General features: G+C 31.0%; 2 protein-coding genes across 3 annotated transcripts; one reads left to right on the top strand and one right to left on the bottom strand.

The window, feature by feature from the left end:
- Positions 1-2,344: 2,344 nt before the first annotated feature.
- On the top strand, positions 2,345-26,842 carry LOC139486861 (slowpoke-binding protein-like). 2 transcript variants are annotated; one of them, XM_071271935.1, is made up of 14 exons: positions 2,345-2,456; positions 6,729-6,793; positions 7,645-7,742; positions 9,106-9,183; positions 9,581-9,729; positions 10,817-10,927; positions 11,916-12,011; positions 12,281-12,366; positions 13,202-13,308; positions 14,877-14,974; positions 21,117-21,170; positions 22,649-22,714; positions 23,041-23,105; positions 25,634-26,842. In XM_071271935.1, the coding sequence occupies exons 1-14, from the start codon at positions 2,421-2,423 to the stop codon at positions 25,947-25,949; spliced, it is 1,425 nt and encodes a 474-aa protein (XP_071128036.1). In that variant the 5' UTR covers positions 2,345-2,420; the 3' UTR covers positions 25,950-26,842. The 2 variants fall into 2 exon arrangements, with proteins under 2 accessions (XP_071128036.1, XP_071128032.1); XM_071271931.1 differs by having other exon boundaries at positions 13,190-13,308.
- LOC139486851 (uncharacterized) lies at positions 16,454-18,675 on the bottom strand. Its single transcript, XM_071271923.1, has one exon. The coding sequence runs from the start codon at positions 18,635-18,637 to the stop codon at positions 16,937-16,939; it is 1,701 nt and encodes a 566-aa protein (XP_071128024.1). The 5' UTR covers positions 18,638-18,675; the 3' UTR covers positions 16,454-16,936.
- Positions 26,843-27,810: the final 968 nt, after the last annotated feature.

The following is a 27,810-nucleotide window of genomic DNA, read 5'->3' as shown; positions in this document are numbered from 1 at the left end:
GACCAATCCAAACCGTTTAACAAGAATACGAACAAGTTAGATTTTATATGGAATTAAATAGTCTCAAATTCCCAATGGATATTATACATATCTTAGAAAGGCTATCGCAGTTATGATATGCTTCTCCTAATACATCCTACATACATTGATGAATATTATCTGGAAACAGCTTCTTGAATGGCCTTTTTATACAACCATTTACATTTCGTACGTTTTGGTCTGAGCTATAACAAATTACATCCTGCCTTATTTTTCGTTAATACGTCTAGACGTATTTATATTTATTTTACTGTAGACTACATCAAAACTTTCACTGATATAAGAATCCGTATACTTGATTAGCATCGATCACGTGACATAATCTTGATCAATAAAGAAAATCAAAAGAACTAATCTGATCATATATCATTCTCCTAGGCAATATATAAAGTTATTTGTGTCTCATTATTCGTTACATCTATCATTGTATATATCACAGAGAACTACAAATGGAAACATCTGATAGAACAATTCCCTTAACATCTTTATGGATGAATAGCAGAAATAGAAAATGTATCTCGGATCATCTGGATATGTATACAAATTCAAGAACGGCGCTATTTTGGAAGAAGAAAAGATTCGTCTTACAGTAGCCTATTGAAATAAATGCAATAGATCATATCAGAAATAGAAAATGCATCTTTGTATACAAATTCAAGTACATGTACGTTGCTACTTTGGAAGATGAAAGGATTCGATCTTCTCACAGTTTTCCTATTAAGAAGTGGTTTTAATAAATTCAATGAATATCAGAAATAGAAAATGCATCTAGATATACAGATTCAGATACGTTGCTAATTTTGTAGAAGAAGAGATTCGTCTCGCATATTTCCTATTAAGACGTACGTTTTAATAAATTCAATAAATATCAGGAATGATCATGCATCAAGATATACAGATTCAAATATGTTGCTACTTTGGAAGAAGAAAGGATTCATCTCACAGTTTTCCTATTATAATAAGCCGTTTTAATACATTCAATTGTATTACAATGTGTATGGCAATAAAAGTTTAAACAAAAGATAAACAAAAAACAGTATACAAAAAAGATATAAAAAAACATAAAAACATGAGTGATAAATTTACAATATTCAATAGCCATGTTACAATAAGACCCCTGCCCTCGTGTAGTTTTTATGACCTTTAAAAAAAAAAGCCAATGATTCTAACATGTCTTAAGGAAGCTTAATTAATATAGACAGCAGCTCATCAACACAATAAGCCGCAAAACATAAATCAGGCCGTTGGTTATCTCGTTTGAGTTGTTTACCATTGAATTTATCGATTCATGCATGTCGTGGCCTTTCGGAAAGCTTTATTGTATAAATGCGGTATATATCATGGGTTTTGCTTATTGTAGTAAAAGACTGCCGTTACGGCGAACTATAATAGTTTCTACTCGGAGTTTCTAACTTTTAGTATCTGGTTGACATTTATCTTGTTGTGTATCATATCATGCATCTTTTGATTCTTTATGATGGACAAATTTCAAAAATGGAAAAGCATATACATATGACTAGGTTCAGATATATCTATCACCAGCAAAAAGGGATTATGTTTTTTCATCATTATTAAATGGGAACTAGCACATTAATTATTCATGGGGATCATCGTTCAGTACATTTAGTACATTGCAAGCATTGATTTCATGTCAGGGACAATTTCCGTTGAATTTTGCGGCTCTAAAACAAATCCATACCGTATATTTTAAGACATGCATGTGATTCACTTTGTTATATTGTATAATGTTTTATCAAATTTATGATGCAATACCGGTTCATAACATACAGTTAAAAAATATGAGATTTTATTTTTATGCATACATATACATGTTATTAATATATTTACACTTTTGACAGAGAAATGTTTTAATTAACGAATATAACGGTCAGTATTGGATTCTTTTATGTTGACAGTGCACATTTTCATAGTACTTTTTAAAATATTAAATTTCATTCTTTACAAAGAACCTGCAAAATAACGAATTGACTATATTGCTGGAGCCGGCAAAATAGCCAATTCTTTAGAATAGGCTATTTTGCCGGCTTGGATTAAAATATTTTAATCAGAGCATGCAAAATAACCACTGCCATATTTTTAATATTCATCATATATACTGTTCACAGGTTGGAATTTCAACATTACGATTTATATTACACCATTTCGTTATTTACTGTCGAACTAGTGAACATTGTAGGCACTTTGAACTGAAATGACTTTTTTTTAAATTACTAATCGGTTTTCCCGCCAAATGTCAATTTGGAAAAAATAGAGTTGTCCCCCGTGTAAACTTCCGTCGTCTGTCATATGATCTCCCTTGAACGATTAGCACACGGTGCAACATCTCAAAGTTTAAATGATGTTACTGCTGAATTGAAGAAATGTCATTTAGAACTTTCTTAGAGGATAATGTCTGGGTAAATGATAGATGTACACAATTCCATAAATACGAACCATGAATTTCGAAAACCTGAGAAAACGAACAAAAAAGTTGGGTCGAAACTGAACTTCCAAAGTCAAAAACACTCAGAGAAAGTCTCTTCCATATACTTTACTGCCGGATTGAAATATCCCTCCGTAACGTTTATCAATAACAACAATTATACAATAACGCAAAAAATAGAAAACATGCATACATACAATTGTTTTAAGATAGTTCATACAGTTATAAGTGATAAAAGACTTAAACTTTTAGTCAAAACATTGGGTAGGAGCGTAAACACGTAAAAATCGGTAGGGGTACAGAATTCAGGTGCCTGTGGGGCTGCTTCATTTGTTATAGGTCGGGCTATGCCTAGTTCGCCCTATCACGTGACCGGGTTAAATATGGCTGAAAATAAAACGAGTGGAACCGGCTGATATGAATTAAGGTTCATCATAAGGAATTGAAAAATATGGCCGTGTTTACACCTCTAAAATTACTATGAGTACAGGTAAAACTGGTACATCCAGGAAAGTTTAAAGGCATGGCAGGAACTAGATATATAAAAGTTATATGAAGTCTACGTTTCAGAAAATTAAAAACTTACCTGGATTTTGATGTTCATTTTTTTCCAGTCTGCAGAAGATAGCAAAATAAACAAACACCCGAGTTTCATTTGATTCGGTCCACTCAGTTACACAGTTTAAACCTGTTAAATCACCTATTGTTTACAGGTGTCTATTGTCCATTTAAATCAATACTACTCACAACATTGATTATATGAGGGGAGCTTCTCAATCGTTTTCACTACTAATTTTTGCACCTTCTGCAGGAACGAAAAAAAATGGATAGCAAAATCTAGAAAAGTTTATAATTTTCTGAAACATAAAATGCATTTAAAATTTATATATCTAGTTCCTGCCATCCCTTAAAACTGTTGCAGGTGTATAGGTTAGTCTGTATTCAGAGTAAAATTTGGGGTGTAAATACGGACATTTTAGCCAAAAGGTTATGATGAACCTTAAGATGATGATAGAAGTTCAAATTTAATACTGTTTTTCTCTCTAAGCTAGGGAATATAAAAAAATGAACCTGTTAACAATATAAATATATATTTTTAAAATGCAATCTTTTTTTCTTATACCTTATTCATCATAAAAACGTTTCTCCTACATAAATTTTATAAACTTGTGTTTACATATAAAAAGGGTAGAGGATCACTTCCACAAGTTCAATGCCCCTTTCATTTTCCCAATGGACAGTTCTGCATTTTGTAAAACAGATGGATGTCGTTTAATTTAGAAAACTAATGCACTTACATACTTACAAAACAATACAGGAAATGTCCTATTTTCAGGCTTAAATTAAAATATTGATTGTTTGCCCTTTACCGACCGACCCTATAAATTCGTGGCGCCTGAAAATCTTTTATTTGTATTTACCAGCAAGTTTTTATTTTAATTTATTTTTTCGTTCCTACCAAAAATCTTATATTTGTATTTCCCGCTCAAAACAATTTTAACCGGAATTCTCGGGTTTTATCTTTAACGTATAATGTCCAGTCCGTTTGGTATCACCTGAGCGTTTGACATTAACACTTGCATTTGAAGTTTCAAAGCATTTGTTTGAAATCGATGTTCAGCATGTGAACGCTTACTGAAATCACGTACGCTACTCTGTACCTTTATAAGAGCAGGGTTCATTTACAAATAAGTTGGTTTGATACAAAATTATCAACGTGTGTACAAACTAATTTGTAAACGGACGTTTTATTCTATGTAGGGATGGCCTTTTGTGATCCGCAGATCAGGATGATTATGTTAACGATGCCGCTATATTATTTATATCTGACATGAATCAAGTGACAAAACCCTGTAAAGTGGAGAATATCTGGCAGTAAAATCGCCAAGTTTTCCATACAGATCATTTATAAAGGCGATGTAAAATACGTGACAATTTTCAGAGTTTTAAGTCTTGTAGCATTTTAACACTCTAGGGACTTTTTCTACTAGTAATGTATGTCTGCCCGGACATAGATCTAATCAGTACAAAGTTATCTTTTACAGAAAATCTTAGGTAAACATACAAGGTACGTAGTACAGAATATAAGTGCAAGATCAAACTCTTCAAAGTTCCAGGCATATAAACGTTGAAGATATGCGGCACAGCACTATATTTTGATATTTTGAAAACAAAATAGTACTGTGCATATGAATTAGCTTCACATTCTACGTGATATTTTTTTATAAAACTAATAGTCCCTGAAAACGTATTTGCAAAAACAAAACGGACACAAATGACATTATGCAGAGTTTGTATCTATAAAATAAAATATTATACCTACCTCCCTATCCATGACAAATAATATACCGAGCCAAGTTATTTTTTTGGGAAAAAAAATAAAATATTTTACCTACCTACCTACCCTGTTTCAAAACATAGGGTCGGAAAAGGGCAAACAAACAATATTTTAATTTAGGCCTCATTGATTTTCTATTAATGCGTTTTTTGTGGAAAAAAAGATTGTTTCAAAGACAAATTTAGGAAGTACAAAACATATATTTATTGTCATCCAAAATATTTTTGTCATTGATATTCTGATTTTTGTATGGTTTCAGAGGAGTTGTGGCTTAATTAAATCCATCTCTCCTCTGAGTAGTATACATGGTATAGATAAGTCATTTAATTTCAATCTAAGTTTATTAAAAGAGCAGAATAAGGGTTTTGGGATATTTGATTTTTTTTAGAAATGCAGGAAAAGGCTGACTCAGACTTTTACCATTATATTAACCCTTTCGCCGATGAGTCCAGGTTTACCGGGATTCACGCTTCAGACGGCTGACAATGAGTCCCGTTTTACCGGGATCAGAATACATCTTTTATATTTCCTGCTCAAAAGTGCAAACATGAGTTATCTTTCTTTAATGAATACCCGGATGAAAGTGTAAACATGGCGCTTCCGTTTGTTGAAAACCGTGTCAAAATCAGAGGATTTTTTTCGAGAATTTGAAATGAGGACACATTTTTTTTGAAAGAATATGGAAGAATTGAAGCAAAACTAGTAAACTTTTTTAACATAAAATGTCGTTTTATGTACAAAACACTTGGAATGGACATCGTTCAGTGTGAGGAATTTGTACAGCCTCATAAAATTTTTCAAAAGTTTGCTGTTTTGGGTTAAAAAATTACGATTTGGGGTCAAAGAGCAGAAATTTGAGAATTTCACTCATATAATGCTGAATATTTGAAAATTTGAATATTTTATGAAGAAACGTTATCAAAACATAAACCAAACTGTGAACATGGTGTTAGTGAATAAAATAAATACACAAATAACTACAAACAAGTTTTTATTGACATTTATTATGAAGATCTCCCACCTGAGTAAAAGTAGCCAGGGAAGCCATCGTCTCAGAGTAGCTTCTGTCTGGGCAGCAATCGGTGAAAGGGTTAAGCATTGGCTTTAGTTGGGTCTAGCTGAAATCATAAGAAAAAAAAATTTAGAATCCACTTAAATTTTGGTATCATATGACTTTTTTATGAGCTATTGATGTCTTCTATGGAAAGAAAAGTGCATGGGTGATAGGCAGTGGCAAAAGAATGTTACCCAATATCGTAGGAAAAGAACCCAAAAGTCTAAACATCTGAAAAATTTCATAAACCTCACTCGTGTACATGGTTTACCGTTAGAATAATGTAAAATGGTAGAGATTATCTTAATGGAATGCAAATTAAACAAAGCTTTATAAAAATATGAGTATTAAATAAATTTATCTTTCTTAGAACAAGTGTACATGGTGAACATGGTCTAGGACAAACAAAATATTTTGACCAGGCATAATTTGGCTTTGGAGTTAATTCGGGCTAAGCATTACAGAATAAATAGTATTGAAGATAATATAACATGCATAGCAGTAGGAACTGGTATTTGAGGGATACAAAACCAATATTTAAATAGTAAAGCTTATTATGATGTTTATGTAGGCAACAAGACAGGGAAATTTACCCAGTACACATAAATAATATTGTGGTTTGCTACTGTGTACTACTGTCATGACTTATATTTTTCACTAAATCATTTTGTGTTTATTACTGTTAAATCTTTTACTGAATCACTTTGTGTGAACTACTGTTATATTTTTTACTGAATCATCTTGTTTGTTCAACTGTTACATTTTGCATAGAATCAACTTGAATATGTTGAGTCTTTTGTTATATTTTGGATTGTCTTTTGTTGTTTTAATCATCAATATAAAATTATTTACAGGTTCCAATAGTAGCTGGTGTTGTCCTATTGATTGCTGTAGTTATTATAATTTATTGCATGTGCAGGTATGTCATATATTTTTCATTGTCATTCGTTTAAGAGTTCTAACTTATGACTGCAATCAAACATTGGAACCATCACTACAAAAATTAGAAAAAGTTACAGAAAAGTTGAATAGAAAATTCTGTGGAAGTTTGGGGAAATGATCAAGACGTACTGCAATATCATATTTTGATTTAAAAATATTTTGAAATGTAAAAAAATTATTCATTTATAATTTTCCTACAAATCAATGAAATAGTTGAGAATAAGGTTTTCTCGGTCAAGAAGTCAGACTTTTATTTTAGTAAATAATAATAATAATAATAATAATAATTTATTTTATTAAAGTGTCACATACTTGTCTACAGATTTTTTATACAGATTATATAATATACATTGCACAATGATAAAATAAGACAAATACCCAGCCTAGAAAGGCTTATGAGACACTATATATATAGTCACGGTCACCACACAAAACCTGTTTTATATTATACGCCCATGAAATGTATAGTGTTATTTTTAATTTACACTTATTTAAAAAAAAAATGATATACAGTGTGACCAAGAAGTTCATATATTTCAAAGATATATACATGATATATAAGGATAAAAAATGTAAATCATGAACATTTCAGTATAACATGTATAACTGATATTCATTCTAGTCAAAAGATGTTTTGTGAAGCATGCTCCTGAAATTTTTTGAAAACTCTTGTGCTATGCTTGTACTTCAGTGGCACTAATCATGTTGCTTTCATTTTAATATCCTCTTTAATAGAATTGTACTTGTATATATTAACAAGACATATAAAAATTAATTGAAGACAACAGAATCTGACATTAAAATGAAAAATATGTTTTCTTGTAATAGACGATGTCGTCGCTTTGACTACACAGCATTGAGGGATGAACAGTCGCTACCACAGAAAATCAGATTTGAAAAGACTCAGCAGGAAAACATTTTGAGAGGTTTGATTTCATAATTTTATAAATTATAGTTAACAGTCGTTTGCTTTTTCCCCAAACAAAAAGGGAGGTTCATAGAAAAGCCTACACGATCGTTCTATACTTATACACATCAGACATAGAAATGACCTTAATTGTCCTTATCAGAATAGAAATAATTGATGCAAGCTAGACTTAATTGTAGTTTTAACATGGGTAGGCATTATATTCATGAATATAATACCTACCCATGTTACAACTACAATAAAGTATAGCTTGCATAAATTATTTCTTAATTAAAAATGATACCAAAGTCTTTATGATGTGAAGTAGAATATTGCAAAATTATAGCAAAAATACTATGTTATTGATCTTGTATCACAATTATTTGATAAATTTTGTCAAGGAAAATGTATTTTGTATTTTTTTTTATATAAAATGTATTAAGCAAATGTGAAACTGTAGAAACATATATCGGTAGTAGAAACAAGGAGAATTTGAAAAATTTGACAGATGTGTATTTGAAATTTAAATCACTAAAATACTGAACTCAGAGGAAAATTAATTCAGGCAGTCCATAATGACATGGCAAAATCAAAACGAATGGACAAGAACTGTCATATTCCTGACTTGGTACAGGCATTTTCAAATGTAGAAAATGGTGGATTGAACCTAGTTTTATAGCTAGCTAAACCTCTCACTTGTATGACAGTCACATCAAATTCCATTATATTGTCAGCGATGCATGAACAAAACAAACAGACACAATAGGTAAAAATGTCAAAAAATAGGGGTACAGCAGTCAACATTGTGATATATAGTTTGAAAAACAAATATTTGAAAAATTTGGGGTTGCAGAGCAAGCATTTAACTACTTAACCTAGGGAAAAGCTGTATGAATTACCAAAAAAAATCAAAATATGAAAGGAATGTAAAAAATGTGTGTACATATATATACATTGTAGCAAGCATCTTTAATACTTTTCTTCTGTATGTCATTTTGTTCAATGACAGCAAATCAATGTTACTTTGGTATAAGTTTTAAGATGATGTTCTAATAATTTGTTAAAAATTTGTTTATCCCAAGGAAATTATTGTTTTGCACATTTGATTCTTTCACACATGTAACAATGGTAACTAAAAATTGAGAATGGAAATGGGGAATGTGCCAAAGAGACAACAACCCGACCATAGAAAAAAGAAAAAAAAAATAAAACAGCAGAAGGTCACCAACAGGTCTTCAATGTAGCGAGAAATTCCCACACCCGGAGGCATCCTTCAGCTGGCCCCTAAACAAATATATACTAGTTCAGTAATAATGAACGCCATCCTAATTTCACTGCTTAGTTATTCATTGAAATTGAAATTATATTATTTTGAATTGTAGATGAAGCATGGATGAGTTGTCAATTTTATATGAGATCTAATCCACAATACGATTCTGTCCAAAGGATGGAAAATATTGGTAAGTCTAAATTTAGCTGATGTGTTTTTCATCTTTATATATAAATAAGATAAGTTGTGGTGGTAATCTTTGAACCTTCAAACAAATAACAGGAGATCATGAAAAATTTATCTCTACTTCTTTAACTACAGACAAGAACTCGCATGATATGGAGATCATTGAATCATGTTAATTCAGAAATTATTGCATGTGTGCACGTTTATTATTGTGATTTTTCAAAATGGACACAAATATGAGTTTAATTATTGTGATTTCGAAAAAATCTGCTTACAGGTCAATGTTTTAGTTATCAGAAGGTGAGTTCATATTATTGCGATACTCACCAGCCATATTATTTCTGAATTTACAGTACTTAATGGCTTTAATAATAAAGTGTACTTTTTTTCTTATTTTTCAGGTTCTAGATTTGGTCGCCATTGGTTTAGTGTCAAAGACAGCATGAATAAAGAAAATGTTTTGACAATAACACAGTTGTGTTCTAACATTCCTATACCATTCAGTTCATCAACAAGAAGAACATTAAAAGAATTGTTTTCAATATTAAAAGTAAAATATTCCTTATTTTATACGGATGAATTTGCTTCCATGTTTTTCTCATTAAGGGGGCTCGCGGGTTTTAATGAAATTTTCTATTTAATATAGCATTTTTTTATATTTTTCTATAAATTTACTTCATCTTATACTTAATAGAAAAATGAAATAAAAAAATGGGGTCACTGTTCATTTACGCTAACAATCTGCCTTCAAAAGAAGCATACATTTTTGTTAATGTCCTTTTTTTCTGTTGAACTAATAGCAGAAACAGTGATAATATTGAAATAAAAAAAGAACTAAATTACAGAAATCGCTAAAATTTTACAATTATTCAGTTTATGTACAGCTTATTCAAAAACAACAATAAAAAAATATAGGTCACCGATGAGTTAAAAAAGATATTTCAATTTTGATGCCAAAAAAAAATGGCATTTTTTGCACCAAAGGGAGATATCTACATTTTAAAAGTCCGCTAGGGCCAACACAAATTGATTTTTGGGAATAATTTTTGTACCATATGATAAAGTAACAACTACTTTAAAAGGTAATAAATAAAATTTGTAATGAAAAATTAATGTTTAATTTTTTTTCTGAAAATCTTATACCCGCGAGCCTCCTTAAAAAGTTAATTTCGAATTGTAAATCTATTGAAGAATTTTATAATGCACATTTTATAGCATGAAATTGGTACTGGCAAATTCAGTAACAGGGGCTAATGTTATCTATGTAAGTATCAGTTTTGGTCATGGGTGAACTGGATAGTTGTTAAGTGACCTAAAGTTGCTTATATCTAATTCATTTGAACTCTAGTGGATAGTTGTCAACCCATTGAAAATCTAATAAAATTGAGAATGGAAATGGGGAATGTGTCAAAGAGACAACAACCCGACCATAGAAAAAACATAATTTCTTGTTTTTATATTAAAAGAAATTTGGTATTTTTTTTTGTCTCATTGGTAATCATACCACATCATCTTACTTTTACATTGGAAAAAATGTGGCAACTAATAATTTTGCCAGAATATTAAAACAGATTTTCTAATTATAATTTATCATATGTTTATTGCTTAATTCAGATATTGTTGTTTAATTTTTCCAGCATCCATATATTTTCCCGACAACAGATATAGATTTTGTAATAGACCAGAAGCTTGTTGTTGTTGTTCAGCCTGTAGCAAGTAGAGGGTCACTTAAAGATTATATTTTCCAGGTAAAATTTTATACCTTGTCTCTGATTCCTTCAGATAGTATGATGAATTGTTAGTGTTTGTTTTATGCGTTGCACTTTCTTGCCTCAGCAGGACTATTAAATTCTGAAAATAATATTTTTTTCTGCATGGTGGAAATGTTTTGAAGACCAAATTGACAGTATGGAGAACAAATTTCTCTGAATCGTGTTAGCTTTGGTGAACAATTAAAAAACGCCACAAGAAGAGCATTTACAATGAACGCTAGCCTGTGTACACTGAAGTTTTAAGTTTGAAATCCTTTCATGGTGAGGTGTGGTTGACACTGATTGAAATTGACGAGGATTGCCAGTTTTCTTATAGAAGTTTGTGATAACGTATGTGTATCTCTGGTTTACTCCATTAAAAGCTGACCACCATGATATATCAGCCAAGGAACTTAAGAGAGCTGTGGTGTAGTGGTTAGTGCATCGGACTACTAACACAAAGGTACCTTGTTCGATTCCCGTTCCTGGATGAAAATTTCAGGGACTGAATTTTCGGCTCTCTCCACACCATTTGTGAGTATGGTCTTGAGGAAACAATGATAGTCCATCGGAAGGGGACGATTAATGGCTGACCCGTGTTAAGAGAGAGCCATATCTCTTGCACGTCAAAGACATCCTTGTAGATTTCGAAAAAGAGCAGGCTAATGCCGCTACAAGGCAGCACTCTCACCCACAAAGTGGAAAGGGATAAATAATAGTTGCAAAACTTGTTTCCCAATCCACTATAAATAAATATGTTTAAATTAAGTTACAAGTGACTTTTGACTGCTACAGAAAGTAGCAAACACCATAAATATTTTATTAAATATTAAACCAGGAGTGCCAGCATACCAGTTAGTTTTAACAGATTTCAGTCTAATAGAAAGTAAGGTATATAAATGATGCAAAAGCTCGCATTACATCTTGTTATTTTTTATTTATTTCCTTTTGAACATTTTTAATTTCCATTTTTTATCACTTTCAGAAACGCTATTCAGGAAGTTACCAAGATAAATATTTCCACAAAACCAAAGGATTAATAAATACTCAAGTTAAACTTTTTGGGAGACAGATTTTAGAGGTAAAAATGTAGTTTAAATCTGATTTTTGTACAAATGATGGCATATTAAGGGCCTTACAATGATGATAAAAGCTCTTCAATTCTTTGAACTAATGGATTGGTAAATTTTAACTTGAAATTAAGTGACCTTTGTTTAATTTTTAATTTAACCATTGGAATATATTTATCTATAATTATGCATTATATTTTAAATACAGAAAGGAATTTACGCAAAGTGACAAAAATAAAAATCTACAACTTACTTTATAAAAGATGTCATATTATTTTAGGCATTACTGTATTTAGACAGCAAAGGGTTTCCAACACATGGGCATTTAACTTCTAGTAATGTTATGATATCTGATGGATGTTGCACGTGAGTTGAAGTATTTATTTTGACTAAATATCAATGTAGCAAAGACATTATTTGACTGTTGGTTTATTTAATAGTCATATCCAGTTTTAATTTGTGACATTAATTTTATTGGTTGATTAGTGTCTAACACCACTTTCAACACTATTGTGTTTTTTCATGATGGTCAGTTTTTATTTGGTGACTGAAGTTGAGTGCCAGGAGAGAACAACTGTCTTTCAGTAAAAAAACTGACAATCCTAGTCAATCAAGATTGGAGTTGGGTGCACCTGCCAGACGTCAGGGTTTCAAACTCTCAGCCTCAGTGTTGACAGGCTAGTGAGACAGTAGTTACTTTGCTTAAATAATCATTTATACCTTTTTATAATGTTCATTTCTTGAAGTATTTTCTTGAAGTAATAGGGAGGAAAGAGCTACCTAAACACAGATTTTACGTATCTATCTCTGGTTCATGTTTTACTATTGACAAGTCAAGATCTGGTACATGTAGATGAAAAATGTGGCTTGTAAAAACAAAAGTAAAGCTTTTGACAAAGAATTTAACACAAATGAAGATTTTAAGACAGATATAAGTATGCTTAATTTGCACAGTTCGAATGATGAACTTTCAATCTGACAGTTTATGTCAGTACATCGAAGTTGTATCAAAAGTCAAGAAGTATAATACTGTTTATATGTTAATCAATGTTCATATGATGCCCAACTGATTACCATGATTGCCTTTTGTTACTTAGTCTTAAGGAATCAAATCGTGCTCAGATAACAAATGTCAGGCATAGGTTGCTTGATAAATTGGTAGTAATATAAACTTTTTACATAATTTTAGTGTTATCTGTAGGTTGGCTGCCATAGAGAATTCATTCTTAGGATATACATCAAAACTTTATCCCCTCATACAGAAAAAAATTAGTAAACAAATAGATGCCATAGACAGTGTCTGTTTTGGTAAGTATGTTAAAATTGATATTCATATTATAGTGTTTTACCCCACACCACAGTGTTGCAAAATTAAATTTTCAATAGTACATGCAGCATAGAAATACTTATGTGATTCATAGAAAATGTACAATAAATACATATATCATGTTAGAAAAGTACACACAAAGAGAGGCATATAAAGATATCAGAGGAACATTCAAACTAATCAGTCTGCACCAAAATCTTTTTCAACTACTAGTCCGAAGACCAATATTCTGACATTTTTCTGATTGGGCCAAACAAAGTTTTGCAAAAACTTATTAGTCCTAATGAAATTTTACTAGTCTGGGGCATCGGACTAGTGGCTAACTGTGCAGACTGCACTGTTTAAAATAAACTGACATACATCATATTTAGATAATATGTATGAGACTTAGAAAATTGCACTTTGCTTGGGTTGTTGTCTCTTTGATATAATCCCCATTTCCATTATTAATTTTATATTTTACCATATATTTTTGGAATCAACATAAAGTAACAAATGATGTAACACCAGAAGTGACATTCAGTAAACCAGTAGTAGCAAATTATCTCCCTTATCAAGTAAAAGAAAATAAAAAAAAAACATTTGTTTTGGGAATTTGTGTAATTACTTATGTAAGCTGTCATATGACACCTGAAAATTTATTTTCAAACCAATTGTCTCCCTTATATCAAGCAAAAGTGTGTATTTTTTTAATCAGTGTATTGTGAGCATACAAATTATTTTAAACTGGAAATCGTTTCCTTTTTTTGAGTAAATAATATATAGAAACCTCATAATTTTGGAACTTATGTAAAGTTAGCTATCTTTCGATCTTCATACGAAGCAGATATATTTGATTAAAAGATTTAACATGTTTAAAGACCTGTGTTGATTTGAAATCAGTGGAAGCCAAACGTTTTTCTCATCCCTTGAGTGACCTATGAATTTATATAATTTTTCACCACTATTTAAAAAAAACAAAAATTTCCTGTATTATTACTTCAGTTCATTGAAACTAAAATAATGAACAAGTATAAACTTGTAGGTGGAAAGCCCTTCAATTGAGTTTAAAGTTTTAAATTTTCAACCCCAAAATCTCAAAATATATCCCATTCTTACTGGAGTAGGAGCATTAAGGCCTGGTTTTGGCCCAAAAATAATTTATGCAGTTTTGTATCTTTATTTCCATTGCGGAAACATCGTGCGCAGCCAAGAAACAACAAAATAATTTAACAGAAGCTTTATTACAACTATTGACATAATCTAACGAAATATAAAGTTGTTTTTTGGGTGTGCACATACTTTTTCAATCTAAAATATACTTAAAATTTGATGAAAAACAAGGAAAATCACCAAATTTTACAAAATATGCAAATTAAGTCATGATTTGTTGCCATGGTAACTTGTTCAATGTCAAAATTGTTTTGTTTTTAAATTAAAGAAAATTAAGAATATGTATGATAACTTTTAAATTTGCAGTAATTTTTGGGCCAAATAAGAGCCTTATTGCCCCTACTCCTTTGTTAATTGAAAGGTTTATACAATTAGTATGTTATACATGATATTTCAGGTCATTTGTTTTATGAGATGTGTACTGGCAAACAGCTACTGACAGCCCACCCAACACCAGTGGACTTGTCTGAGTGTAAAAGTCCTGATGCTGTAAATGTAAGTTGAAATCTTCTAGCAAATTTAGGGGCCAGCTGAGGCCTACCTCAGGGTGCAGGATTTTTACACTGCTTTGGAGACCCATTGGTGGTCTTCTGCTGTTGTCTGCTTTTTGGTTTGGTTTGTTGTCTTTTGGACATATTCCTCATTTCCATTTTCAATTTTATAAATTGCTTGATATCAATGAATATCATTGGTCAATTTTTTGGTGTGTTCTGTTTCTCAGGTAATATTAACAATGGGATCACTTTATTTGGTGTATGGAATGATTTTTAGGTGTATACATGTTTGTCTGGCATGAACCAACTGACAGTTATCACATTTTCATAAAACATTAATGACGTTAAGTTTATTTGATGCATGTTGTAAAACTTCCATATCCTAGACTTCCAACATGAATTCAATGATAAGTAGACTAGGTGATATATTTTAGCTTCTGCACTCTTGTCTTAATTTTGATGTTTTATTTATTGCTCATTAAATATTTTTTTTCAAATTCTATAATGTCATTATAAATTCAAGATTTCCTTAAATCAGAGTTTGTGGAAGAATTTTATTTCTTCTTATTGTTTTGTTAATTTTCTAATATAGTGTAAGCAATGGAGACATGTTACACTTTTATACAGCAAACCACAATTACTCCAAATGGGACAACAATGTCTGTGTTTGGTTTGTTTTGACTTGGTGCTCATTGTTACATAAGTAATACTATATGCCAAGTAATAAATTATTGGGTCATTTTGTCCCCGTTGGAAAATCACAATAGGACATTTCAATCAAATTTTGGCGAATGTAGCAGGGGGTGGTCCCAAAATGATTGCTGCACATGGGGATTAAAAAAATACAGCTCTATTATAGTAGAATTTATAATTTAAAGGATATGAAAAAATTGAAAAGTCGTATGTTTATGAGTCTCCAGTAATTCATTACCAAATATATATGTTCCTTTAAACTTCAGTTTCATTATGTCATTTATAAGGAAAATGAAAGTTGAATTGAATAGGTGTTTGTAAGCATGTGTTATCCCAATTTATTATTCTAGAGGACACTTAAAATTTTCATGTCCTTTTGTAAGTGTACACATTAAAATATTTTGTCACTATATTTTCATCAATACTTAAACTGCAATATAGTCCAACTACTAGGCAAAATGTTACCTGAATCCACAGTCATGACACTATGATGAGAGTCAGAAATCGAGTTTGAAAATTGTATCTATGGATTAAACCCATCATCAAATATTGCCACTGATGTTTGAATTTGAATTTTCTTTGTTCAATATTTCCAGTTCAACAAGTGCATGGTGAATTTCTCAATTTCATCTTGTTTTCTCCCGGAATCACCTTACAATTGCCAGTTTAAGTAAAAAATGTTTTTTTTTTAAAACATTGACTGACAAATGACAGACAGGAAGGAACTATGAAAGCATAAGGATGACACTTAAGCTTTAACTGGCCCTTTGGATCAATGAACTAAAAATTGTTGAGATATTTCTTTATTTCACAAATAACATGTGTGGGATGATCCCTAACTACCAACAAAATGAACATCATTAAACTACAAACTACATTGTTATATGAAAATAATTACATTTGAAACATCCTCTACTCACTGTACTTCACTGATTCTCTATACAATAATTTTCCCAAAAAAGGGGACCCCAGGCACCTTGCTCCCACCTAAATTGGCCTCTGCTTAAAACGTACACTCAGGGATCACATTTCAATAATCCCAGGTCATGAACTTTTCTGGTATATAATACCTGATTCCAGTCTTATTTAATACAATTGACAAAGTGGAAACAATTCATAGAAATTGAAATACTATAATCAAGGGTCCCCTGCTGTCTATTGTTAACATTTATAGATCAAAACATAGATCTGGCCTTTCAGATTAATACAAATATATATGTGAATAATTTTTTGTAATTATGTTTGATGCATTGTGACAGAAACTTCCAAATTAATTTAGTTTAACACAGATAATCTTAGCCTTTTTAATTTTATCACGTGTCCATGCGTTACATCCAATCCATAGAACTTCATTATTGTCAATAGCCAGACTTGCAGGTAATTCTATTCCTAAAGCTTTTACATCACAACATACAATAAGCTCTCCAGCAGGATTTAATACATGTATAGCATGATTGCATTGGTCAGTAACTAAAATCATTGTTGTAGAGGTTATTGTCACATCTGCTGGATGAAACTGAACCTGATCGGAAATTATATTACTACATCCATTGTAGGTCCAATAGAGTTGTCCCCCATAACCAAACACTACTACTCTACCCTCCCTTTTATTGTTTATAAAATCTACAACTACTATCCTATCATTGAAACTTATGGTTCTATAAGGCCATGTAAACAGTCTCTGATTATCTCTGTCATATTCAATAGTATGTTGTATATCACCATCCAGGTTCATAATCACAACTTTTCTGTGACTGTCTTTTGTAATAAGAAATATATTTGGATTAGAATCCGTTAAACCTACTATTATCTTATTGTGTCTATTTACATGAACACATGTAGTATCTAAGGGAGAAAAGGACTTGAATGTGGTTAAATGTCCCCCAGTGGTATATTTTTTTAGATCACTTCTTCCAATTGAAACAAGTATTTCATCATCGTTAATCCTTGCCATATCGGGCACAGTGATCTCAATTTCACTCACTTCTTCGATACTATTAGCTTGAAATTTTATTTTTTGTATTTTTGAACTCGCGCCACTTCCTATAAATGCCATTTTGTCACTATAGAATAGAATGTTTGTCACATTTCCAACATCAATGTGATATGTGTTGATCACCTCTATGACAGGAATTGTATAAATGTCACCAAGCAATGACTGACTTCCTTTTTTCACTTTCGTATTTGTAGGAATGAACTTTGTTTTATTGGTTTTGATATTTCGAACCGAATATTTTGTCAATGACTTATCTAAAGTTTTACTTGTAGAGAAAATGTCTATGGCTTGATGAGACTGCAGTGCTTTGTATAGATTGTCTCTCCTTGTTTCCATCTCCTCCTCATTCTTTGAAATGACAGAAAGTTCTCTTTTGATTATATTTTCTGATGGTTTCCATTTTGCTTCAAGTTCTTGTAAGAGGTCTTTAGCATGTTTTGAAATAACCTCTTTCATTTTTTTCTCAGTTTGTAAAATTAAATCCCTTGTTTCTTTGAAATTGTCATCACCATCAGAAAGCTTCTTTTGCAGATGTTCCTTTTCATTACTGAAGTGTTTAAGATTTGCTTCTAATTGTTTTATTAGTTCCTTCATTTCATAGATTATTTCTTTATACTCTTCATCAATGGCTTTATAGTCATGCAATTTATGAGTCTCCATTAAACATTTGGAACAAGAGGGCTCACTGCAATCTTTACAGAAAACAAAACATTTCTGATTGGGATGGATTGTGCATTCCATGTTTTCAAGGTCAACTTTACGCGATGCTGTGGCAAAATTCTCCATTTCAAAATCTTTTAAGTTCATAATTTCATGTTTCATTGATGCTTTGATTTTACTATGTATCTTTGAACAGCACAGTTGACATAGAAATAGGTCACAGTTTATACACTTCCACTTAATCTCTGGCGATTCCTCACAGAACTGACACAAAGCTGGAGTCTGTGCTTTCCCAATTGACTGGGAAAACGCCATTATTATACTTATTCACTGACTAAATGTGACTTTAGATATATTTTGTCTCCTCATTGTTAGATAATTTCTACAGATTAGATTGATAACAAGGTCATACAATACATTCACATGACTTCAAGTTGATAAATACTTTAAAAGTTTTTATCATTCAAATATTATAGGACTGATACAAATAAATGTGTAGTTAACAATTTAATAATTTGAGGACATTGATAAGGGACGACATCAAAAGTTCAATGTCGGATAAAAACTTAATTCACATAGTTTTTTCACTGACCCCCACACCCCTCTCTTAACTTAATTTGGGAAACATTGATTTACCAATAGGGATATATGTAAAAATCGATTTTAGATATACAAAATTTGCAGAATTTTAACCCCCCACCCCCAAACTATTTGATTTAAGTTTTTTATCCTACATCGATCTTTTGATGTCGTCCCTAACACACAAAAGATTTAAAATGATTCAGTTTTATTCATACATTTTAAAGAGGTTTTGTGAGGTATAAATTGTCATCACTTGTTAGCTTTGTCAACTTAGACTTTTCTTTTTAAATCTCCAAGCTTCTATTACTTAAAAGATAAAAGTTTACTAAAATTTACCAGAATGTTCCTTTGAATTTTTTCCCTAATTGTATACGGTAGAGCGATTTGATCCATCATCAAACGTGTCCACTGTTTATCAAAATTAGAATAAAATTAGAGTGAAGTTTTTGAGATGGCTAATTAACCCTTATATGACTTATTGCCCCTGAAAGACAGTTTTGGGGTAAAGATTGCATGAAATGCAATCAAAACCCTATGGTACTGACTTGATGTCTGAATCTTCCAAGGTTAATCACTAATTTTGAGATACACAAAATAAAGTCATAGTACATTGATCATAACATATCCATGAACTTATCCAGAAATGTATCAATGAAATATATGCTCATTGCTGTGATATTCATGTTACAAAATGATATTATAATGTCAAGAATATTACATAACTTGTGAACGGATCTGGAATATAATATGTGTTCTAAAAATATCAATGTGGCATTGTTAAAGTAATCTTTAAAATTGAGGTTATCTTCCTCATCTTCCTCCACCCTAATATGGTGAATCATGTCTGTAAAGTATTTCAAAATGGAAGATTTTGAAAGCATTTTAAAAGACAATTTGACACAAACATATGAAACAATTTGTATTTGTATGAAAATTCAGATGTTTAATTTATACAATAAAATTAAAATAAAATAAAGACAACACCTTTCTGCAACATCTTTCAAAAAAATGTTGAAAGTTTTCCCTGTATGAGGGTCTGGATTTTGGGGGAGGGGGGGGGGGGGGGGGGGGTCTGTTATTCTGTAAACATTTAATTTTACCCCTTTTTTCTTTAATCTTCAAAAAATTAACCCCTTTTTTCTCTAATCTTCAAAAATTTAGACCACACATTTCTATAATCTTCATTTATTTTGCCCGTTATTCTCTAATCTTCATTTTTTAAGGGAATTATTCTTTAATCATTTAACCCCATCCAAACCCTCCTGTATGACCACAAGTTCTGCCATGATGTAATCCACCCAAATACTTCATTGTACACCAGTGTATTTCACAGAATTTTGTGTTGTTTAATTTTTTTTAGCTTAAATTCACTAACTTTTTTTCTAATGCATTGACCTTAATTACCATTGATATGGTCATATTTATAAATTAACTGTTTACAAAACTTTAAATTTTTGAAATACTAAGCCTTTTCTACCACAGGAATAGAATACCTTACCTGGATTTGGCAAAACTTTTAGGAATTTTGGTCCTCAATGCTTTTCAACTTCATACTTTTTTTTGGCCTTTGTAACTTTTTTGGATACAAGCGTCACTGATGAGTTTTGTGTAAATGCAAAATTTAAATCCTGGTATCTATGATGAGTTTATCTGAAAAAGAATAACATTACTGTAGTTTAAGAGTTGCCAATGTCGCTTGTGGATTCACAGAACCATTCAATGTACATTTGCCACTGATAAATCTTCAACTACATTGATGTAACAGTTATTCTTTAACATTAATTAATCTTATAAATGCTGAGGAAACAGTTTATATATACTTCATGAAATTTTTATTTGATATTTATTGGCTTCCACTTTCATTTTGGTATTACCATGATTACAGCACTGAGTCAAATACTGTGTCCACTTATCTTTGAATCCAAGTAAGGTTCCAGTATGACTGTATCTCACTCTCAGTAATGGTATACATGTATGATGCTGAAACTTTAAAAGATTAGGCTTCTATTTTTGATGTATTTAAGCTTTATTTGTTATTTGAAATATATGAGATTGTTTTGCATCCACAGCTAAGTATGAAACCAATGTTTTGCAGCTTTTTTTCTTTTGCATTGATATTTAATTGTTAAAACATTTTTAATTCATTGTTCCTTAGGATTAAACAGTTGTGTTATATGTCGATAACTTATTTATTTCTGTATTTTAATTTCAGGTTTTAAATAATATATTTGAAAATAGAAGTGGAAAATATCCATCAATCAAAGAGGTATATTTCTTAAAGAAAAAACTCTTTCTTTTCATGCTCTTTGCTAATTTAACTTAGGTTATTAACATATCTAAACTCAGTGTAAAAAAAGAGGCAAAAGATACCAAAGGGAAATTCAAACTCTGAAGTCCAAAATAAACTGACAACACATTGGCAAAAAAAAGTAGAAAACAAAAAGACAAAAAACAGTATACAAAACTAAAAACTGAGCAACACAAATTAAAATGTACATGCATGCAATACAAATCTAATAATATGCTTTGAGAGTATATTAAATCCTATGTAATTGAAGCCATGGTCAACTGTAAAACTCTTCACTAAAAAAAAAGAAAATTTTTATTACATTGGTTGCAATAAAATACCCTAATGTTTCACACACAATAAAAATCAGGTGAAAGATATTCTGTAGTCACACTCCTCTGTCATGAAACAATAAGTGATAAGATTTAAAAAAAAAATGATGATGTTCATGCCCAATATATGTGCATTATGTTTTTGGTCTGTGCGCCGTTAGTTCTTCTGTTCGTACGGCGGTCCAGCTTCAGATTTAAGTTTTCGATCAAGGTAGTTTTTGATGAAGCTGAAGTCCAATTAACTTGAAACTTAGTAAACATGTTCCTTATGATTTGATCTTTCTAATTTTATAGCCGAATTAGAATTTTTAACCCAATTTCATGGTCCACTGAAAATAGAAAATGATAGTCTAGTACATTTAGTATGAACACATTCTTGTTGTTAATGATTTAAACAAAATAATATGCTACTTATGTTCATACTCATGTTTTATTATACTCCACGCAACAAGTTGCGGAGGGTTTAATGTTTATGACCAGTCTGTGTGTTCGTTCATTCATCCATTTGTCTGTTCGTTCCGCTTCAGGTTAAAGTTTTTGGTCAAGGTAGTTTTTGATGAAGCTGATGTCCAATCAACTTGAAACTTAGTACACATGTTCTTTATGATATGATCTTTCTGATTTTAGAGCCAAATTTGACTTTTGAGTCCAATTTCATGGTTCACTGAGCATAGAAAATAAAAGTGCAAGTTTCAGGTTAAAGTTTGTGGTCAAGCTAGTTTTTGATGAAGTTGAAGTCCAATCAAATTAAATCTTAGTACACATGTTCCCCATTGTATGATCTTCTTATTTTATTGCCAAATAAGATTTTTTACCCAATTTCACGGTCCATTGAACATGGAAAATGATAGTGGGAGTGGGGCATCCGTGTTCTTTGGACACATTCTTGTTTTTTAATAAGGACACATTCTTGTTTGATAATAAGGACACACTATGTCGATGTGCATATTGACTTTTTTCTAAGAGTTATGCCTCTTTGAATATATTTGCCTTAATGTACTACTGCAACAGATTGTCAATGCATTTGTGATTGTGATTTGTTTATCCAGTGACAATTTGATGGTGTGGGGTATGTGAGCATGCTTACAAAGGTTCTTTAATTCATTTATTTTTTTTATCTTTCAGATTTCTGAGTTAGACTTTTTTTGTCATGAGAAATTATTAGAGCTTGCCAAATTTAATCCAGCACCTGTAAGTCTTAGTTCTTATAACTTTTGGTTATGATTTGTCCATGACAAAATATCAGTCAGTTAAAATGACAATTATTTTTGTTTTAACAAAAATATTTGATAAAACATTTGGTATTTCATGACATTATAAAGGTAGAATACTAGTTATTTTAGATTTTTTTTCTGTTACATTTTCATATTTTAATTCAGGTTCAGTGATCATCATAAATTATGATTCAAGTGTCATAAAGTTCAAAGTACAAATTTAATATGTTAATTCTGAGCCCCTGTGTCTTCCTCATGTTAATAGTGTACTTTGAAATAAATTTGTTTTATCCATATTTGTAGATCAGCTACTCACAACCCATGAAGTCATTACTGAAAACAGTAAAGAAAGGGAGACAGCTTTCAAAGTAAATATTTGTTTGTCACTTTTAAGGGTATTTGTATACTTGACATCACAACATTACAAAGGATGACAATAACCATCTCATTCATGTTTAGTTTAAAAACCATTATGAGGATTAAAATATATAGAATAATCTTTAAGAGGTAAAATGTAAAAATATTGAGTGTCAGTCAAATCAATTTTTACTGATTCTTAACTAACTTTAAACATGCAAAAGTTGCTGCTTTTCAACATATTGAAGGCTATTCTTCTAGACTTTTTTTTAACAGGAAAGATCTGATTTGAAATTTAATAGCCTAAGATGTGCAAATAATTTTGCAGCTTAGTATGAATATGAAGAGAAAGAGATCTGTGTCATATGAAACTGAAAACCATTACATAACAGACTAATAGCAAAAAGTATTACTGAAGGTAAAACTTTAAGAGGTTATTTATGGGTTTTTATACGCCCGTCGTCTTTTAGACGGGACGTATTATGGTATACCGTTGTCCGTCCGTCCGTCTGTCCTACCGTCGTACCGTCCGTCTGTCCGTCCGTCCGTCCGTCCGTCGTCCACACTTCGGACAATAACTCAAAAACGCTTTCACCAATTTCCATGAAACTTAAGTGAATTGTTTATATCTATTGACGTAAGCTCCCTTTCGTTTTTTTTGAATTTCAGATTTTAAGTTTTGGATTTATGGGGCTTTATTCATAAAAAAGGGGGGATTTTCAACACTTCGGACAATAACTCAAAAAGGCTTTCACCAATGTCCATGAAACTTTGGTGAATTGTTTATATCTATTGATGTAAGCTCCCTTTCAATTTTGATAAATTTCAGATTTTAAGTTTTGGATTTATGGGGCTTTATTTATAAAAAAGGGGGGATTTTCAACACTTCGGACAATAACTCAAAAAGGCTTTCACCAATGTCCATGAAACTTTGGTGAATTGTTTATATCTATTGATGTAAGCTCCCTTTCAATTTTTATAAATTTCAGATTTTAAGTTTTGGATTTATGGGGCTTTATTCATAAAAAAAAGGGGGATTTTCAACACTTCGGACAATAACTCAAAAAGGCTTTCACCAATGTCCATGAAACTTTGGTGAATTGTTTATATCTATTGATGTAAGCTCCCTTTCAATTTTTATAAATTTCAGATTTTAAGTTTTGGATTTATGGGGCTTTATTCATAAAAAAAGGGGGATTTTCAACACTTCGGCCAATAACTCAAAAAGGCTTTCACCAATGTCCATGAAACTTTGGTGAATTGTTTATATCTATTGATGTAAACTCCCTTTCAATTTTTATAAATTTCAGATTTTAAGTTTTGGATTTATGGGGCTTTATTCATAAAAAAAAGGGGGATTTTCAACACTTCGGACAATAACTCAAAAAGGCTTTCACCAATGTCCATGAAACTTTGGTGAATTGTTTATATCTATTGATGTAAGCTCCCTTTCAATTTTGATAAATTTCAGATTTTAAGTTTTGGATTTATGGGGCTTTATTTATAAAAAAGGGGGGATTTTCAACACTTCGGACAATAACTCAAAAAGGCTTTCACCAATGTCCATGAAACTTTGGTGAATTGTTTATATCTATTGATGTAAGCTCCCTTTCAATTTTTATAAATTTCAGATTTTAAGTTTTGGATTTATGGGGCTTTATTCATAAAAAAAAGGGGGATTTTCAACACTTCGGACAATAACTCAAAAAGGCTTTCACCAATGTCCATGAAACTTTGGTGAATTGTTTATATCTATTGATGTAAGCTCCCTTTCAATTTTTATAAATTTCAGATTTTAAGTTTTGGATTTATGGGGCTTTATTCATAAAAAAAGGGGGATTTTCAACACTTCGGCCAATAACTCAAAAAGGCTTTCACCAATGTCCATGAAACTTTGGTGAATTGTTTATATCTATTGATGTAAACTCCCTTTCAATTTTTATAAATTTCAGATTTTAAGTTTTGGATTTATGGGGCTTTATTCATAAAAAAAAGGGGGATTTTCAACACTTCGGACAATAACTCAAAAAGGCTTTCACCAATGTCCATGAAACTTTGGTGAATTGTTTATATCTATTGATGTAAGCTCCCTTTCAATTTTTATAAATTTCAGATTTTACATTTCCGTGTTATGAATTTTTATGCTTAAAAAAGAGGGGGATTTTCCAATTTTGGGACAATAACTAACACTTTCACAAAATTTTATGCAACTTTGATAAATTGTTTATATCTATTGACATAAGCTCCCTTTTCATTTTTATAAATTTTAGATTTTACGTTTTCTTAAGTAATGAATTTTTATACTTTAAAAAGGGGGATTTTATGAAACTTTGGTGAATATATTAATGTAACATCCCTTTTGATTTGTATATATATTTCTAGTTGATCATAAAAATTCATTTAAAGCATAAAAGACAAGTTAAAAGAGCAACGGGCGTATCATGCGCTAAAGCGCAGCCCTTTATTCATTTTCTCTAGTATTAAGAGAGTACTGATTTTTTATATGTTTTCATATCATGCATTTAATTTATATTTTCAGAAAGTCCTCCTTGAGAAAAACGACATCCATAGAAAAAAGTTCTAAAGATGCTAAAATGTACTCATCTTCAAAATCGTTATCCAAGTCTTCAGCTCAGCCCCCAAAAGCACCTCCTGCTCCTGTAGCTCCGCCTCCACCTAAAGCTCCACCGCCTCCATTAGCTCCGCCTCCACCACCTGCTCAAGGTCCACCTCCTCCACCAGCAGTGAATGCTCCAGCTGCTACCAATGAAAGAAGTGCACTTTTAGGAGATATCAGACATGGATTGAAATTGAAGAAGGCAACCACTAATGACAGAAGTGCTCCAAAAGTTTAAAACTGTGACATTCTCATATCTGTTAGACATTTTATACATGTTAGATTAATTAAATTTTGCTATGATTCAAAATACTTTTAAAAAGGAATATGTTCAAAGATACTCTCAAAATTGTTAAAAACTGTTTACATTTAAGTTTCTTTATTGATACTTGGAGACAGCTACTTAATCAACTTGTTTTGGTTTTGCATCATATAAAATGTATAAATTTTATAGTATAGCTCTAACTGTAGAAGGAATTTTACAATTATGAAGTAAAATTACTGGGACATGAAATTTCTTTAACACTATAACTATTAACAGGGGTCTTTTGTCCCGCTCCCATCAACATTATATGTTAATAAGAGCAACAATACATGCTGAAAGGAAAATTTTGAAACTTTGCAAATAATGCTTGCTTAGACAATTTTAGGATGCCATTGCAAGAGTGAAATATAGCTATTAGTCTAGCAAAAATTATATAATCTTAGAAATGTCACTCAGCAATAATTGAATTTCTCTGTTTTACTTCAGATTTAAAGGAGGTTCTTTGACCAACATTTCATCTTTAAATTGAATGTCAGTGTTCAGAAAATGATTGTTTTTGTTCTGATCATCATGCCTTCTATCTTGGTTTCTGAAAGATAGGTATAATACTCCATGACTAGTTTGATAATGACTTTAATTTACAATAGTAAGAGTCCTTAATTGCTTCCTTAAAGTGATTGTGTAACTAGGGGGTTTATGTTTTCAAGCTATCCCCATGCATTCTGATGATTTGAATTGAAAGAGTTCTAAAAGTCTGTGTACCTTTGTTTTCTAGGGAAAAAACATAAATGTGATATCAAATATTGTGCCATTTATTTATTTTAAACTTGTATGGTGCTTCAGTAATTCAAATCTAATGTATTGTTTATTTATATTAATTTATTTGTTGATGTTTTTGATATTTGTTTAAATTAATTAAAATGATGTAGTTATGTGTAGAAAATTAGTATATAAAGTTAGATTCTACCACTGCATTGAGTGTGATACAATATTAATCCACTCCAGACAGTAAAATTTTCAAATTTAAAAGGCGAGGCTTGCACAGCGTTTTAAATATTTAAAATTTAACTGTCAAGAGTAGATAAATATCGTATTACACGAGATTTGGTGGTGGAATCTGTTTCTCTAATGATTTTCAAACAATATGCAGCCAAACTTATTCCTTCTTTGCAACTGATCTGCTAAAAGATGTGTTCTTTATATGTGACATCATCAGGTATGGTTGCCTTTTTTCATGCTGTCACAATAGGAAATTCCGAGAAGAAAACAAAAAAATTTGACATCATAATCGAATTTTAACCAATGAAGAACTGAGATCATTGAACCACACGTTAAATAAATTTTTTTATTCAATGGGTGCAGAAAGGGATAAATTGACAAAGAATTATAGAAAGTTATGTATATTTTCATAGAATGAAATTTATTACTGTAAAATCCATACCAGACTCCTCAACGAAATAGATGCAAGATGAAAGCCAAACACATGACAGACCAACCCAAACTGTTACAATAGATTTTGGGACTATAAAACCAAAATCTATCCATCCACTTTAAATTCAGAAATAATGCATGAACTTATTATTGAGATGATAAATGAACTAAAATTTGAGATTAATCATTGGCACTTTAAAATAAATCTGGAATTTAGGTCAACTTTTTGTGGTAAAATATTTAGTAAATAAGAGACTAAGTCTGACTTTATTATATTTTTTTTTATTTTACCCGACACTGAATTGATTTTTTTTCTTCCACATATGGTCCTTAAAAGTCAAATGTAGCAATTAATATCAAAGATTATCTCTTATGAAAGTAGACTACACATTGTATACGTATC

The sequence above is a fragment of the Mytilus edulis genome, chromosome 1, assembly GCF_963676685.1.
Source record: "Mytilus edulis chromosome 1, xbMytEdul2.2, whole genome shotgun sequence".
Lineage (NCBI taxonomy): Eukaryota > Metazoa > Mollusca > Bivalvia > Mytilida > Mytilidae > Mytilus > Mytilus edulis.
This window is presented reverse-complemented; position numbering and strand designations above follow the sequence as displayed.